At 39.5% G+C, this 18349-nt stretch overlaps 2 protein-coding genes across 7 annotated transcripts in view; one reads left to right on the plus strand and one right to left on the minus strand.

Annotated features, from left to right (window-relative positions):
* The window catches only part of DERA (deoxyribose-phosphate aldolase), a 55252-nt gene extending 39674 nt beyond the window's left edge, over positions 1 to 15578 (plus strand). For 3 of the 6 annotated variants that reach the window (XM_080583756.1, XM_080583758.1, XM_080583760.1), the window contains 3 exons: positions 7588 to 7700; positions 11283 to 11432; positions 13164 to 13759. In XM_080583756.1, the coding sequence (XP_080439882.1) occupies positions 7588 to 7700; positions 11283 to 11432; positions 13164 to 13220 (320 nt within the window). In that variant the 3' untranslated portion in view covers positions 13221 to 13759. The other 3 variants (XR_013947960.1, XM_080583759.1, XM_080583757.1) reach the window with 3 other exon arrangements.
* The window catches only part of SLC15A5 (solute carrier family 15 member 5), an 83090-nt gene continuing 79863 nt past the window's right edge, over positions 15123 to 18349 (minus strand). Inside the window, exon 12 of the mRNA XM_080583731.1 lies at positions 15123 to 17312. Within this exon, the coding sequence (XP_080439857.1) occupies positions 17181 to 17312 (132 nt within the window). The 3' untranslated portion in view covers positions 15123 to 17180. The remainder of the gene's footprint in view (positions 17313 to 18349) is intronic.

Here is an 18349-nt window from a genome sequence, read left to right on the forward strand (position 1 = left end):
TCTTAAAGCCAGGAGGAAACAAAGACGTTACAAACTGGAGACTGGTGAGACCCAGCACTTCGTGTTTTTCACGCAAATCCAAAGGGAGGACATTGGCCCCAAAATGCTCTTGGGAAGTTCCTTTGATACTGGAAATCTCCCCGGTGCAGAAAAAGCTCTACAGAAGCCTCCACCTGTGCTAGCTGCCTCCTTATGTATGGGAGACAGTATGGATGAGCAGCTGATGCTGGCAGTTTGTCCTCTGCATGACAAATAGGTGGCTGAACTGGAGAATTGAATGCTGGACAGATTCTGACTGTGGCATTAAGACATGACTTTTAAATCTCAAAAATCAATTGCGCCTTCCGCTAGGTTAGAGTCGGAACAGAATCTTAAACTGCTTTTATCATGAAGTGTTGAAAAACACTCAAAATGACATTGAAGTGTCGTGATTTTGGCTCTATTATGTATTTTTTTTAAAATCTTTAAAATTCATAGCACCTTCTAATCTTGATAAAGTAGACTAATTTTCCAGTTGCTTTGTTCAGTATGGAGTATCTCCAAGTGGAATTTAAGAAGCTCTTTTTCAATTTGAGTAATTTTGTTACAAGCTAATAGACAATATGTAAGCATACCTGACTTTTAATGTTAACATATTTGTTTCAGAGTTGCTATCAACATTAAAAAGCACAAAGCTATATCTGGTTGCTAAAATATGGTATGCGATATGCCATGTAGTGCTGTGATTCCAAACAGTCATGCATATTTATTATTTACTTCCAAGTCGTAGTGCTATTACTGGTAGATATGTCAGGGCTTTAGCCACAATTTTTATTATGTCATGTACTAGACAACATTGTGAGAGACTAAGTTGTATTGATCCAAAGCCAGGAATGCCAGCAGGGAAAAAGCCTGACCTAGAACATTACTGTTTTAATTATATCACAATTTAGGATAGTTTAATGTTGTTTAGATTATTTTAAGTGTGAACAAGTAAATGATGCAATACAATTCAGTGTTTGTATAGGAAGCTTAATGGGTGAGATTTTCAAATCAAATCTAGCTTCTCCCACAACATTTTTTTTTTCGACTCAGCTCAGTACAAGCACATGGCTGGGTGTTGAAAACCTGAGTGCCTGCATCTCATCTGAAAAGAGAGGCCAACCTTTATGCGGCTTTGTCATGGAACAGCAACTTGTTTTAGCAGCAACCAGTGTGTCACGGGTAAAGTGATGAGAATGAATGCATTGGTTCCTTCTCAAACACCCATCGTACCTGTAGCTGCTGAATGTGTGATACTAACACTCTGCCAGAGCAGGGAAAGGTCACCTTCCCCCTCATAGCCCCTGGCTACGTCAATGTCCTCGTACAGAGACAATGTGTTATTTTATAACCTTTAGCTTTTTTATGCAATTTATGACTTTTGGATGTTAGGGTGAGCTGCAGAATTCAGCCATCGCTATCTTTGCAGCAAAGAATGGGAATGAGGTGTCGAAAGATGTGACTGCCTTTTTTGTAGGTCACCTCTGCGTAACGGTGAAGATGATGGTGGCAATGAGAGGGAGCGAGTCTGCTGCTCTGTGGTCTCCTGCGCTGCAGTGCACTTCCACTAGATTTTATGCAGTGCTGTGCCTACCCTCATCAGTAACACCATCCTTTTGCCAGCTTTGCAGTGTAGTTTGTGAGTGATTTTATTTTGGGGATTTTTTGGGGGGTGGGAGGTTGTTTGTGGTTCTTTGGCTCTTCAGGTATTTTGGTGTTTTGTGTCTTGCTCAAAACCAGAGGCAAGTGGCAAACCACACCGTTGTCTGTAAAGGATAAAAGCATTATGGCCGGATAAGCTGAGAGGAAAGGTATATTTTTTCTCAGTGGTAATTGCAAAGCTACCATTAGGTGTTGGGATGTATTGATTTATTTATTCTTTCTACCTTTAGCTCGTCACGTGTCGTTAGGCAAACTGCTTAACCAATTTCAGTATTGCCATCTGCAAAACAAAATAAGGTTAATATAGGTCATTACTGTAAAGCCCTGGAGTGTAATGCATGGTACACATTTTTGAATAAGTATAAATGAAAATCTCAGTAAAGGAGCATGAAATTTAACAAGCAGAAAACAACATAGGGATTCCTTAAGCTTCCATGTGGTCCCAGTAGTTGCTCTTGGGAAAATGTCCTGCTGCTGCTTCTTTGGAGAGGACAAGGAATGACTGATGCACAACTGACTGTACTAATCCTGCACCCATTACATATCCCAGCCTGGAAATATGGTAGGAGACTGGGAGCATCTTTTTCATATGTTTTAGTGTGGTTTGAAGCCAAAGCCAAGAGCCACCATTGACAAGAATCCCAGCTGTGGCCTTTGAGATTGGAGCATGTCACATGTCAGTTACTTATTTTTCTCTTTCACTGTGTACAATAGGAATTGGATTGGAAGAAATGTTCTAAAAACAACAAAAGGCAATACTATATAGCACAGTGACACAAGGTGGTGTGGATCTTTCTTTTGAACCTTCTCAAGAAATGCATTTTAAATGAACACAAAAGAAACTGATATTAATTAAGTAATAGTATCCTATGGAGACCTGTGGTAGACACTGTAATAGTGCATTAGCAAGCTATGCATAATTCAGCAATGCTGAATTCTTTCAGAGATCATCTACAGGGAATTTTGCATAAGTATGGACTTAATAATTTGTCCCTTCGTGTGCGTGCGTAAGTGTTCCTAAGGGCATCATTTGGCCTGCAGATCGCCTATTACCAGAGATGGTGTACAAGAAAGGAAGCATCCATTTCTAGTCTTGAAAACCAAGCTGAGATGATAGGATGGGTCATGAGAAAGGTTGTCATATTTGTAAACAGACATTAAACATGGAGCCCCATGATGTGATTCTTTTTCTTCCTCATACAGGTACTTTTCAGAAAAGAATTGGAAAAAAGAAAAAGTTCACAAAATACCAAGTTATAAGCCAGCAATTTCAAAAATGGTAGCTTAGACACCAGCATATGAAAACATGCATAAGTACCTAAATAAGTGGTCTGGCAGTGTAGCCTTGTGTGATGGAGTTCAAGCTACCCAGTGAGCTCCTGCTCAAGTGAGTTGTCGCAGCTGTGTATTCTCTTCTCCTCAATAGCAAAGTTAAGCTAGCAGGAAATGTCTTTTATCTTGCAACTGGAGTTGTAGGACATGTAGGGGGACTATTATGATGCCTCAGCTAACAAGAATTAGCTACTTCATTAGCCTTTTGTATCTTGCCCTGCCTCTCATTTTCAGTGAGTTGATAACCTGGTAGCCCCTAGTTGGGGTAACCACGTGTGAATCTTAAGACTCTTTTAGGTATTCATAAAAATAAAAAGATGGCTTGCTCATGCAACTTTATGCATATTTGATAATATGTATTATTTTATCGTTGCTACTTTGTCAGTACAAACAGCAGGGGCTTACGCAGGTCCCCTCAACAGCATGACTCTCTGCCACTACTCCTAGAAGTCTTGTGGGCATGTGTTCACCCTGTGCTGCCATATATTGTTATATCTGAGTTGCAGGAACCAAGATACATTTCTGCTCGTTTCAAGTACGTACAAGGTAGTATGGCATAATTGTCCCTCTGCAAGCGCCTGTCTCTGAACTATTGTTTAGAACTGCCAGACGTATCTTTGCTCTTCATTAAGAGTAAGGCAACAACACAGAGTCTGTAGTTATCAGGAGATAATCATTCCCCAAGGGCATTTGAAGCACTTCGCAACCAAAAGGTTGTGATTACTCTACGATTGCTATACTGCTTATTATTGCTTATTGCTTAATTATGGAACCATAATTCATTTCCTGGATGCTCTAATCTAAATAACATTCTCTGGTTCTCGTGCTGTGTTTCATTTTTAGGTGGACTGGGAAGCTTTGTGGTGTTTTGAGATGACAGGGGGAATAGCAATGGGATAGGCCAGTTGTGCCTGCTCTATTCTGGCCTTCAGGAGACCAGGACGTTCAATTCCTGCCCTGCCAAATGCTTGCTGAGAGGCCTTGGGCAAGTCACTCTTTTCTGTATGCCTCAGCACTACAGTCAGGTACAACAGTAAATAGGGCCCTATGAGTATCTAGGATAGATAAATTTAATGGGCTTCATCTTAATCTTTAGGCGTGGATTCACACAACAAGCTATGAAGGCACAGCTTTTAATTTAGCATGTGCAAATTCAACTGGCTTGTTTTACATGGCCTTTGGTCGAGGGCAGTGGCTGAAGTGTGTGTGTAGGGTGAGAGAGCGAAGGAAGAGGGTTTTAATATCTTAAAAAAAATACTCTAGCTGATGTCACAAGGCATGTTACCGCAACCCAAGTGGCCTGGCTCTTGACCGTGCAGAGAACTTGGTTTCTCTGTACAGATTGGCAGTGCTCACATTTCTTCTGGTTTATACAGATTTCTGTCTCCAATTACACGAAAGCAATGTTTGCTGGGCCTTGGTGCTGTAAAGCATCCTACGCAGGTGGGTTACTGGGTTTGCAGCAAGCCAAGCGGAAACAAGCATCTAATGCTGCTGTGTTTCAAAGGGCTTTGATGTCTGAACGCCTTAGTGATTCAATGAGTCGTGCCTGACTCACTGCCTTGAAAGGTAATGCGTTATTGTGGTCGCACACTGGAAAAGAGTAAAAAGTGTGGCCTTTTCCAGGCTTACTGGTCTACAAGTCTACACTGATAAACTCATTTTGTAAGTTTGACTTAATTTTTCGCTGAATGAGGTAACCTACCCTAAGGAAGGGGAAAGTGGCCCAGGACATATTTTAATGTCAGCCTTGATATTTGCATGTACACATTGATAGGAAGATGAGAGGATGCATGATAAATTTTGGTTTCTAAATCATCACCTAAATTTCCAGATGATACTTCTGCTGAACTTCATTCCTTAGACTTGTTTTTGAAAACATGAGTAAAAAATAGAATTGATGAAATGCTTTTTATTATTACAAGGCTGGCATAAATTCTACTTAATGAGCTGCTTTTTATGGCAGTGGTTGATTTGTAAATCCCCCTTTTCATTACTGAAATCTACACACTAATAATATGTTACATTGTGGTGCTCTCTGCTAGAGTGCATCTTCGGAGTTCTGTGAGAGGCTGCCTGGAGTCCTGCAAGGAAGCTCTTGTATCATAAATAGAATTTGTTCATGAAATAAAAATGTATTGTTTTCATTGTTAGAGGATGCTACTAAATTGGCTGTATGTTTGTCTAATAATCACATCTAAAGCTGATTATTCTGGTAATAGCCTTAAGATATTATTTAAAAATAAATATATAAATGCACTACTTTTGTACTAATACTAGTTTTTAATCTCTTCTTGTTTCCATGAAGTCTGAATGAGATTTTCAAAATTGAATAATAATTTGATCCGTTAATCTTTTGAAGCTAGTAATTTTATTTTCCCCTCTTTGCAGTCTCTGAGGCTTGCAAATGAATAGAGCTTCATTACTGGAGTCTGCATTTAATAACCATTATCCATTATCTTGTAATTAAGACTCCCTGTAACGAATCATGAGGACAATGCAAAAATACATAGTACATTTCTTTAATGAACTGGAAAATGTTCATCTTGTTCTATTTAGTAATGAGTTGCTGAATAGTCGTTAAATCCACTGGAGAATAGAGCTAGATGGATTTTGAAGACTATCTTGAGTTTGTGGTTAATCTATTAGAATTAAAATTTCATCTTCTATTTTTATCAACAGCTGATTAGAAGTCATTCTGTTTGACCAAATTGATTAGAAGACCATATACAAGGGCAGCTGTTGTTTAATGAAAGTTTTTAATGAAACTGTACCATAGAGACTTGTAATTATAAGACTTATAAAAGCTTTGACTTACCTTATACTAGAAAAAATGAAAAGTATTGCACTGAAGGACTTTAAGTGCTACATTTTAAAAGGGAAATTAAAAATATAATTTGGCATTGTTAAAGTTTCACTTCCACTATTATTTGTTTTAACATGACTATCAGATGTCCATACTGTCTCTCTGAAAGGGAGTAGCTCTGAAATATATAACTCAACTATCTCTCAAATGTGCTCAGTTCTTTGTAAAGCTCAATCAACTCTTAATTGCCTCTTTTTCAAACTGCAACTTTGCTGGAGTTAGAACTTGTTTCCTGAGTAGTTGCTTCTGTTTAGAATGGGAAATGTCGTGCAACTTAAAGACCAATGCCTAGGCAGGAAGCCTACAGAGAGAGCCGTGGTCTTAGAGGAGACAATGTTAGTGATACAGTTCAATTATGTTTAAACTACAGGACACTGAAGCATGCCTGGCTTTGTCTCAACTTCCCAACAGGCTAAAATCTAGCCGTGTGCAAGCTCTCTGGAGCATGCCGCAGCACACCGTCAAAAACGTAGTCTAGGCAACTCCTTACTTGCATCCAGTAGTGAAAGTTCCCTTTCTTACTCTAGGGGATGTCACAGAGGCATCATCATTCAAATAAGAGACAAAGTGGACCCTAAGCCAAATCTGAAGTGGAAGCAGATGCAGTTCCAATTGACTTAAGTGGATGATGCACTACTACGCTGTGTTTGAATTAGCCCTCTTCTCCTCCCAATTACTTTTGATAATTAATGATCCCACAGTACACCTTTTCTAAGAAGTAGGTTCCCAGGGGTGAAGTATGCCCTAATGCAATTAAAGAAGTTTTGTCATTGTATTGTATCAGTGCAGGATCAGACACTGCAAGGCATTTTTGTTGTTGTTGTTCTTAGTTACTTAGCTTTTCGTAATACTGTGCTCCTGGATTCATTTTAAGCCAAACCGGAACAGCAAGAATGTACAAGAACACTTCACAAGTATTCAGGAAAGACAGTGAGGAATATTGTATAGAAGTGAGAAAACATAAAAATTAAGCCAAGGCTAACTCTCCTTCTTTAAATGAGAATTTTTGACCTTGTTACGGTATTATATCAGACAATGGCTTTAAGTATAGTAATTTGCAATGTTACAATCGTAAAATGCATAAGAAAGGACTTTTCCCCCTATTTACAGTATTACACATCTGGTTTCATAAACATACATGGGATTTCTTTCCTTCCACTTTAAACTGCTGCAGGAGATATGATACTAGACTGTCAAATATGAGACTAAATGGATGCAAACTGAAATTAAAAATCTGATGAAAATTGTTTTTATTCAGAAAGATCTTTGTGTAAGTATTAAAATGTTGATTTATACGCAACATTTGTTTAGAGGAAATCATTTGCTTTATTGTGGTTAATCTGATATCTTTCTTTTTTGTGTGTGTAGCAGATGTAACACATGTATATATTGAATGTGCATACAGGAACATATAATATATTGGATAGTCCTGAAGAGATTGTTAGTGCGATAGCTAGAGCAAAGAATTAAAAGCTGAGGTGTTCATTTAGACCCTGGGAAGTCTGAGTAGCTCAGAAACCGGATGGGTAACTCACCTTCCTGTTCCAGCCTCAGCTGGTGCAAGGTTAATATCAACACCACAGGGACGTGTAAAGGGATGCTTCATAATTACTGTGAAGGATGAGGACATCCTTGGAGGGCATGAACTACATATGTGCACAGTGGCTTATTCTAAAACTATCACAAAGCTTTTTACTTCCTTTAAGGTTCTGATTTTATAAAGACATCTACAGGAAAGGAAGTGGAAAATGCAACCCTTCCAGTCGGAGTAGTCATGATGCGAGCCATTAAAGAATTCTACTGGCAAACCGGCAGCAAGGTAAATTCTTGTGACCTTTCTAAAGATAGACCAAACAGGTTTACTCAGAAGGAAATAAGACTGGAACATCTTCAAAATGCAGAATATATGAATCTGCATATGTTATCTTCAATGGCTATAGAGCAGTAGGTAATGGGCAGTCGGACTTCTCTGTTGTATTCCTCTTTCCATTTGCTAATAATTAAAAAAAAAAAAAATCCCAAACCAAAAGACACCTTTGCCTTTCCTCCCTTGATTAACTGTCAGTTAATTCCCTAAAAGCTCACGCAGTCTTGATACATCCTGTGTTGCATTTGGTTTTGAGTTTTGTTTCACCATTTAAGATATTTAAATCGTCATCTCAATAAATCTCAAGCTGGCAGTGATTGGCATGCTCCTGTAAACTTCATTGGAGCTATACAAATGTATAGCCTCTGAGAGTCCATCCAATGTACACAGCTCTATTTTCTGACTTTGTTCTGGCAGCCCAAAGAGTAAATTCTGATCTTTTCTTTTCTTGGAAGCCAGAGAGGCTTTCCAAAGCAACGAGAAGGCAGATCCAGTTGGATCCTGTTGTCTGAGGTGGAGGGAGAGCAGGACAGCAGCTGAGAGAGCGTTACACCATTTATCCCTCAGGTCACTGTCAAAGGAAGTCAGTGGCAGTGAGGAGCAGGGAGAAAAGGGGAGGTTCTCCAGGAAGACTTAAGCCAGTTCTTGCCTCCCGTATCCTCAGACAAGTGAGGTCCCCAGTTAGAGCTGGTGCAGATGTTCAGCAGTAGGCTTTGTCATCACCTGAGGCCTCGGGGAAGGAGACTGTATCTTTAGCTAAGACCCTCTCCCCACTTCTGGGTCACTTTCTGTCCTCTCTAGCTTACCCTTCTGCCCCTTCTGCAGATGGCGTTTCGAGGTGTGATGTTAGGACATGGGATGACCAGTGGGATAGAGAGATAGCTCTGAGATAGCTTCAGGGGCTGTTGGATCTTGAGGAACCAGGTGACAGCAGGATAGATGTGTGTCCCTCTCCTCTCTGTAGCTGTCTAGATGAGGCCAGCTTGGATCCTTGGGCTGTCTTCACCCCTACCTTCCCCAGTCTGCATCTCTCTCTGCCATGCAACAACTCCAGCATCTCGGATAGTCTTGCTTCTTCAGGAGCACCATTGCTGCCAACCTGAGGCAGATCCCTTGGGCCAGGTGACTCGCCTTGGCACAGGTACTGCTTACAGGAACTGTGGTTGGCTCTGCCGCATCTGCAGAGCTTTGTACGTATAATAATTGGATATAAATATTGAATTCACCTTTTGCTTTTAAAGGATGTATTCATGGTATAAAATGTGTTATTAAGAATGAGTGCTTATGTCTGCATATGTCAGAGAATTAGATGTAAACTGACTTCATGTGCTTTATTAACTGAAGACAATATTATCAGTGACAAGAGATTTCTAAATGGTATCTTTAACAAACTAATTTTGCTGCTGTAGGGATGCTTTCTAGCAAGGCGTTGACTGGGAAAAACAGGTTAATACAGAAATTAAATTTCTTCGAGGAAAGGAACAAGTTGCAGAGTAACATTTATTGAATGATAAGCTGCGGTGGTGATATGAAAAGTGTGCAATATAATGGGAAATAATCTTTTCCTGTCATTATTGAAGGACATACATAAATTGGTTTTTCTGTAGGGAAAACCCCCAATCCAGAAAAACTTATTACTTTTAATAATATAAGGTGAAGAGAAAATTCTTGAGGAGATGAACTTATTAAGCAAAATAATGAAATACTGTGAAACAGCAGGGAAGTGGTAGCTGGACTTTATACCACTCTTGACTTAAATAACCCCCCTTCCTTTTTGTGTTTTTATGGCAGTCGGTTGCCCCATTTGGAAAGATGGTAAATGGGGGGAGAAGACAGGCTTTTCTTTGTCAGCTTTTTTTTTTTTTTTTTTTTTTCAAAAAAAAAGAGCTTTCAGAATTTGCTAAAAGGGAAAGGAATTTTGCTTGGTGTTTTTAATTGCCTTATTAACTGTATTTTACTTGTTTTTCCCACAGATTACCTCAAAGAGCTGTAACATTTCTAGGAAGAAGTCTAAATTTGAATTTGATTAGGATTTCTCTTCCTGAGGGAAAACACAGTCCCGCTATTTTAATTTATTGTCTAGAAGATGTTTTTCCAGTTGCTGTGGTTTAAATTCCTTTTGGAAATCTAATGTTAACAGATGTATGCATACATTTATGCATACATGCATCCATCCACAAAAACACAGTCTTTGTGTTTTGGATTTATCAAGCCTTTCCTGTTATAGTTCTTTATAATCATATTGGAAATATGCTGTTATCACAGTGCTTCAGTGTTAGAGAAGGATTTATTCTATGTTTGTTTGTTTGTCCTGAAATCGCTATAAAAATTGCCAAACGTATTTAAAATGACAGATACTTTTCGATTCTACTGTCATATCTATAAGGTACAAAGAAGTCGTCAATGCATTGAGGTTTTAGGAATGTATATACAGTAATCAGAACAATAATTCTTACAGAAGGAGGCTAAAGTGAAGGACTACCCAAGGTAAAGATGTGAGGCAGAGGGAAATGTAGAAAGCATCACTATGTGCTACTGTATATATTCAGATTTTCTTCTTTAATGAAGAAACGCTTTTTTCCAATTCTTATTTTTCATGAATGTAAAAGAAACTGCTGCTTGCCAACATTTGAGCTAATGCAAGCAACAAAATTTTTGACCAGGCTTTTGGTAACTGTGCATCACAAGCTCTGTCTTAGAATGAGGTGTGTGTAGATGGCACATAACCAAGATTGGCATTAGGGGTGCACATCTGGTCACCTCAGTGTTGGTTCGTGGGATCATGGATTTCAAGGCATGCTTTACCTTAAAGATAGGTTTTTCATACATGGCAGTTCACCTGACCAAATATGACACTTCTCTCATCGAGTGTCTGAAAGCTTAGCCATTGTGTGGTGGGAGAGGAGTTTTGCAGTTCCTGTAAAACAATTTCAGTTTCTGGTAAAGACAGATGTAATTTAATTGAAATTTGGAAAATTTTAGTGAAAAAGCTCCAAATAAGTTTGAATTTACAGCCCAATCACGTGTAGCTGTGGCACACAGGCTTTTTATAAAGTACAGCTCTCTCTCATTGCTCTCCACACAGGTCAGCTGCATCACATGCCTGATTTCAGCATCGTTGGTGTTACATTACTGCATGTATATTTGGTGTTATTTATTTGGAATTAGATTGCAACACAGGCAGTAGGTGATATGCAGATATCCCTGGTTCTGCCTACATTCCTTGTCCTAGTATGTGCTATGGGCAAAGTTGTCTCAAACCCAGCTCCTGAGAAAGTGTAGAGGTGTCAAAAGTATTACTCCCTCCCTTGCTTCCCCTCAGGGCAAAAATTCTGTCTTTCACAGTGAGGACTGAGGCCTGATGGCTCTCAGCACTAGTCCAGACCTAACGCTGTTTGCAGTCAGATACTTACCGAACAGGATGTGCTATATACACCACAGGCACATTTAGACTGCAGGTGTACAAATGCTGATTGCTCTTCTGGGGCTGTGATGAATGAAAATGTATATTACATTTCTTTTTTCTTTATAAAGGTTGGATTTAAACCTGCTGGGGGTATTCGGACGGCAAAAGAAGCTATTACTTGGCTTATGCTGGTGAAGGATGAACTGGGAGTGGAGTGGCTAAAGCCAGAGCTCTTTCGCCTGGGTGCTAGTAGTTTGTTGGAAGATATTGAGAAACAGGTTAGTTGTTAACAATTTTCAGACTGTTGAAGAGAAAGTGTTATCTTTCTAAACATGCTGGCTTACTGTTTTTCCAGAATATGCTTTTTGATGCTGTTTAGAAGATAACAGAACATACATCTAATGCATTATTAATGACAAGTTCACTTCCAGCCCAGTATTGGTTTAAATTTGGCCTGTCATTGCCGGCCCCTGGGAATCTGGTATCCGGGCAGCTGACAAATCTGGGCCAGTCTCACAATGCAGTAGGCGAAGGGGCTCAGTTTGTACACATATAGAGTCTTTTGCGAATACATGGTAGTGCACTCCCCTGCACTCCTGTCTGTTGCCAGTTCAGCTGGCTCTCAGAATACTGTACAGACCCTTTGTGTCACTGTCACAACTGTTCACAGTGTATTTCTGTGCTGTGGAGAAAGTCACGTCTCATTCTGCATATGGTACTGCTGATAGAGAAGTTCTAACATATTGATTATTTCCTGGGGAAGAAAAAGCAATTGTTTCCTACAAAGCCTCATTTTTGTAATTGCTTTTATTTTTGTTCAGGCAGATCACTGTGTTTCCTGGCAGACAAATAGTGTAGTTCCCAGCAGTTCAGTGACAATGTGTAGTTCCCAGTAGGCAGAAAGTTTCTGACCTATCTGCCCTGTGACCTGCCTCACTGTAGTAGGGGATCTACCCCAAAGAATACAACGTAGTTGAAATGACATAGCTTCATAGGAAGGACTAAACCACTAGGGCTGCTGAACTTCACTCTCATGCTATTTAAGCCCAGGAGATGAGGTGACAATAGCTCTAACCAGGAAAATGGTTTGGGAGCCCTTGTGCTGTTGCTGCTGGTGGGAGAACAGAGCTGTGTAAAGAGGTTGAAGGAGAAAAAACATAAGTCCCCTGCCCATCTTTTCTAGCAACTGAAATACTGACATGTCTTAAGAAAAATATAACAGCTGAAGGATGCTGGGTGAATATTTGTGAGACTTTTGAAACCCCCAGGTTCCCTCTTGCAATGAGGATAATACTGGCTTGCTTCACTGCCAGACTGTCTCTGCCTCTCACTTGACCTAAAATCATGTCCCTGGTTATGACAAAGCAGCGTGAGCTTTTGTGTTGCCACTGCCATCGCTGCTGGGTCTTACAAGACAACCAGTGTATGTGACACAGCTTGTTCTGATTTCTTAAGGGTGGCATCCTTTTGTCTGCCAGGGTTTGCACGAAGACCCCAATCATGACCAAAGCTCTGCTATACTCTGCCATCTAAAAACATGTATCATAAAATGTGCCATTCATTATATCCACTAAAAGAAATACATACAAAAGCAAAACACAGAAAATGGAGAAACCTCCTGCCCTAAGGTAGTATAGTAAAGAGAATGAAATGAACCATATAAAAGCATAAACAATTTTGAATACTTTGAATATTAGAAATAATACTAAAATCATCAAAATCAGATTACAATGAGAGTAAAGCATCATCTTCTACTTGTCTGTTTTTGAAAGCTTATTTAATAACAGGAGTTTTTACTTTTTTTTTTCCAAGCAAGGCAGCAAGAACCCTTAGTTCGGATCCTATAAACATGTATATGAAGGTATACTACATCATATTTTATGAACACGCATACACACAAACAAATATCCGTCATCTTCATCTGACATGCCTTTAATTTATTACTTCCATGGCACTTGGAAATTTATACTCATATGTAATTTCATCATGAATTTTCTTTCTTCTTGCAGATTTTCCACCATGTGACTGGCTCTTATGCACTTCAGCATGACCTGGCAATGGCTTAAATGCAAAGTCAACTCCGGATTATTTTTTAAAAGAGGTCTTTAAAAAAAACAGCATTCAGAAGTCTTCTGACAAGCGAGTGCGTTTGATAGAATTAAAGGCCTAATTCTCCCTTCTTCATATTTTATAGTATTTAAAAATATGCTCAAGTCTGCTGGTTGTACTTGATCCAAAAGTAGAAATAATGGTAATTCAGAAACAGTTAAATAGTTAATACTTACAGATTTGCAAAGTTAATCTTGCAAAGTCTTCCTCAGACCAGCCTGAAAAGCTTATTAATGGCAACACTGAAATACTATGAGAAAGATTTAGGTGGCCTGGTAACACTTCGGAGTCTCAGAATATGAAATATCTAACGAATGTTTCAGATTGCTAATTAAGAGCTACAGATCTTGGAACAGCTTTCCATTCACCTCTGACTAAATCTTCTGCACAGATATGTGGCACTATTAATTGTTATGTTGATTCAATTTCAAGCATTGTAACCTGAGAAAATGAAACTTGGTTATTTCTTTCTTTTATAAAATCTTGGTAGCAAAAATCTTTTTCCTTTATTTTTTATTCTTTTCCCCCAAACCTGGGCACAGACATCCATATTTAGACCCTTGAATAAAGGTGGCTTGATTTCTAGAACAGCTGAGTATCCACAGTTGCTCCTGAAGTTAATGGGAGCTCTGGGTGATCAGAACAACTGAAAATCAAGCAGCCTCTATATAGGTGCCTAACTATGCATTCAGGGGCCTATTTTTAGGCATTTCACTCTTAAAATTTTTAGTCTAACTTGCTTAGAAGCTCCCATGCCTGTCTCCTGTCATTTTTAAACACATTCATGCAAATCTTTGCATTTTAATGTAGGGGGGTTTGACTGTCAGTTTGCAGGTGTCACTGGTATGCTGTCTGAACTTCAACTTTGCCATTCTGAAAGCATTTCTTTAATTTAAAAGAATTGTGGCCTATACAGGGTTTACAACTTTAATGAAAGAATACTTTTCTCAGAGCATATTAAGAGTAATGCCTAAATTATCAACACCTTTTGAATATCAGACTGGAGCTAGTAGATTCATTACTTCAGAGCTGCATTCTACTCACTAACCAGAGTTGTACTAAAAACTTAATTATCTTATCATCATGACTAGTCTCACTGACTTAAGTAGGTCTCATCAGGGAAGTAAGAGGAGGAGGATTTTGCTGTAAATCAAGCTACGAGGTACATTTATTACAAAGAGATCTTGACTTCATAAAGATAATAACTCAGTTATTTATCTGGTTAAACCACCTGAGTCGCTACCGCTCTATAAAACACATTGGACAGATAGGAAAACTGAGCAGGAAAAAAGAACAGAGAAGCAACATATACAGAAATCATAATCCTATATGCCGTGCTTAGTACTAAAAATAGGCCTTCATTTCCCAGTAAGTAGTTCACCCAAGGCTCTCAAGCTTTTTCTGGTTTAGGTCTCAACACAGCAAATTAGGGCTCAGTAGACTGAGCTGTGGCTGTTTTCACATTTGTTTTCATGGAAAGTTGCCTTCTTTTGCCACAGGATTTGCCTTCTGATCTCCCCAAAAGTTTCTTGAAGGAAAAAGTCCAGTGCCTGTTGGCATGTTTAGAGTAAAATTCTGCTGCTGAACTTCCAGGAATATGGAGTCTGTTGTACGACGTCACCTCCCATCAGCTGCCTGCCAGACTGGCCCTCTGCCATGCCCTCCCAGCCACGTCACAGGGCTTTTGCTGCTGTTTAGTTCCAGTCATGTCAACGTTTAGACTGTACTTCAATGCCTCTCTCGTAGAAAGAGTCACCTCACTTGCAAAGTTCACTTTTTTTTGTTGGTTGTCTTTTAGACATTGTGATCACACAAGCTATTCTGTAGAGATGATTTAGTTTCTAGAGGAAGGACTCTAATGTTTCTTAAAATTGAGAAAGGTCCAAGCATGCCTCCTAATTAATGTGAGTACTTCTGGAAACATCCTCACTGTTTTCATGGGACCTATGAGTTGATTAACGAAATTGATAGGAGAATTTGTATTTCTGTTGATGCACCCCTTCGGCTACCTTTCCCTCTCTGTTTTGATGTACACATGGACTGTTGCTGTTGGTTTGCTTTGGTGGGAAGAGGTTCCCTCTGCACATGGAGAGGTTTGGCTTTCTGAAAGTCCGATGTTTGCTTCCTTTTTTGTTACAAACACAACAATTTGAAATACTGTGCAGCTTCAAGCCATCCAGTGTTTTGGAAGAAGCTGGATTCCTAGTAGAGTTGTCTAAGCATCATTTATGTTGAAACCAGTGATTTATTTTTGGGGTGGGGGTAGCAGAATCTGTAAGCATATTCCAATAAAGACAATTCTGGTTTGGGGTGGGGTTTTTTTGCTTGCTTGTTTGTTTGTTTCTTGTTTTTGTTTTGCTGAGGAATAAGCAGATTTCTCAGCATTACAGAGTCCAGCAGCACAGGTCCAAGGTCCACCCAGGAGGCAGAGGCAGGGCTGGAGACCGGCACTCCTGCAACGTACCTGACACCCGTGCCGATCTGAGCATGGCTCCTGAGCCCATGGGTGTGCGGGTGGGGAGAGGCTGGGCAGGGCCATGGGACTGTTGGTGCTCATTCTAGTGCTGGCCCCATGAGAGAGCTAGAGATGCATTTAGAGCTCACGTCAGAGACTGGCAGCAGGACGTATGCCTGCACCCATGGGGATCTGGAAGTGCTCTCCGTGTGGTCTTCTGGGCTCGTGCTTGCAATGCTGCCCTTCGCCCTGACCAGCACTTCCACTGCTGTCTCTTCTGTCTTTCCCATTGTGGCTGCCTGTTTGCTGCTATTTATTTCCCTTTGTCAGAGAAGAATTGAGACTTTATCTGGACTACTGCAGCTGGTTGTATCTGCTGCACAAAGCATGTGGAAGGTGATGGGGACCTGAAATCAGTAACCAAGGAGGGGGCAGTGCACCATGGCTGAATAGACTTCGAGAAAAATTCAGATTTAGCACTCTGCTTCAGGCCATTAGAAAAGGAACAGGCAATTATGCACTCACATCTAAATATATTTCAGAGTATAACATATGTTTGATGCGAGTCAGTCTAGTATACTAATTATTTTTATAACATTTATTCATTTAGGTTTTAAATAGCTTCATTTTGTTAACTACTTCACAAAGAAGAGAATAAATTCAAGAAAAAAGTCAAGTAGAAACTGCAAATCTAGAATATTCTGCATAAACTTATTTACAAGAAGAGGGAATTGGGAGAAAGGGTAAGCTTTTTTTCTTGTTTGTAGGAAACAAAGATATTAAATAGTAATTATATGTGAAGCATGCATATCAGCTGGGGCAAGTAATACTTTGATATCTTTATTTCATTGGTAGTATAAGTTCATTCTTTCATTTCCTTTCTGAAGCAGAGAACATACATTATATACTTTAGCACATGCTACTGAGACAGAAAAAGCTGATCTACTTTTAATTTTTTTTTGCTCAGTTGGAACTTTGGCTCCCTGCCTCCTCTGGGGGGAAAAAAAAATAGAAACAGCAACTTTTATCCAAGTCTTGGTGTGCTTTTGCTGAAATTACCAGTGCTGACATCTGGATGATATATAAAGTGTGCAGTAGGAGTAGAGGGAGGGAATTGCTTTTAATTAGATGCAACCTACCCAGGAGAAAACGACAGGGAAATGTCCATCTGGTCAGTTCTTATTTAATAGGGCAACCAAGGATAAAAGTATTTATAATATGCAAAGACATCATAACTCAAATTACCAGTTGACCATTTTTATTAGAATCCTAGAGAGCTTGAACTGTAAGTTGAGGGGTGGTAAGACTTAGAAAGAAAGAAAAGAAAGAAAAAGAAAGAAAGGAATGAAAGAAAGAAAGAAAAGAAAAGAAAGGAAGGAAAGAAAGAAAAAGAAAGGAAGCAAAGAAAGAAAGAAGAAAAAGAAAGAAAGAAAAGAAAGAAAGAAAGAAGCATCAAAAAAGGTTACAGTCCTTGCACATCTTTAAAGGGAAGAGTAAGTAAGGGATGGGTGACCATCAGGCTCCATCCAGCTATATTGTGGAGACACTTCGTATGTTCTGTACAGGTTACAGCTTCTTCACTTTCTGTGAGGACCTACAATAACAACATAGCAACAGAAAGTGTGACACAGTTATTTTAATATCCTTTAATAAAATTTAACATTGATACAAGGAGTGCCCACAAGATGCTCTAACCATTGCTATTGTGTCTAGTAATTTTAAGTGGCTCTGGTTTGAGCACTAGGGACATCTTGTGGATTGCTAATTCTGGGAAATTGCAGAAAATGTGGTCTTCTGGAAGCAGAGCTTTCTTGAAGCATAACAGTTTCAGATCTCCCAGTTCATAGGGAACATTTGAAAACACTGAACTGAAAAGCATCAGTTTGGAACTACTTCCTTAGACAAAATGAAAACAAAGGACTTTTAATGGATGTCAACAAACCAAGTAAGTGATACTGAAATTTATTACGCTTGTTTTTGTAAGTCTTGCTTTCTCTGTGGGAGGACTAGACAAAGGAACTTTTTAGGCTCTGCTAGTAGAGGTAAGTGTCATTTCTCTACAGTACGGTGTTGTATAAAGCCAAACCCCCAAATGAATGATGATTTTCCCAGAATCTTGGGAAAGCTTGATAAGCTCATTTTTCCATTTCACTTAATAGCATGAGATCTGTTTGTATGCAAAGACTTACATGAGTTATCTTCTATTTACTAGTTGTAACCATCAAACAAACAAGCAAACCAAAAAACTAGGTTACTTCCCATGTCTCCGCGAAGGTCAGGGCCAAGGCTAGGTTGGTGATCCCACAGTTTACGGCTTCCTGTTGCTGTCGCAGCCCAGAGAGCAGATGCGCTGCAGGAGGTGTCTGACAAGGCGCACTGCTGTGCCTGCTGGCTGGACAAGCCAGCCTAAGGTCTTGCTGACCAGCCTAAGGTCTTGCTGACCAAGAAGATGCCCCAAGGGTTACCAGCCTGGCTGCAGGACTGGGAGGTGCTAAATTTGTCTGTAGCAATTACTGGTCCATCGAGAATATTTTTTTGCCCCTAATGCTCAGAGCTAAGCAACCAGCTTCTGAGGAGAAGCCAGAGAATGTATATTCTCCATCATTTAATTTAATCACACTTAAGTTGATT

The sequence above is a fragment of the Anser brachyrhynchus genome (assembly GCF_964034855.1).
Source record: "Anser brachyrhynchus genome assembly, chromosome: 1".
Lineage (NCBI taxonomy): Eukaryota > Metazoa > Chordata > Aves > Anseriformes > Anatidae > Anser > Anser brachyrhynchus.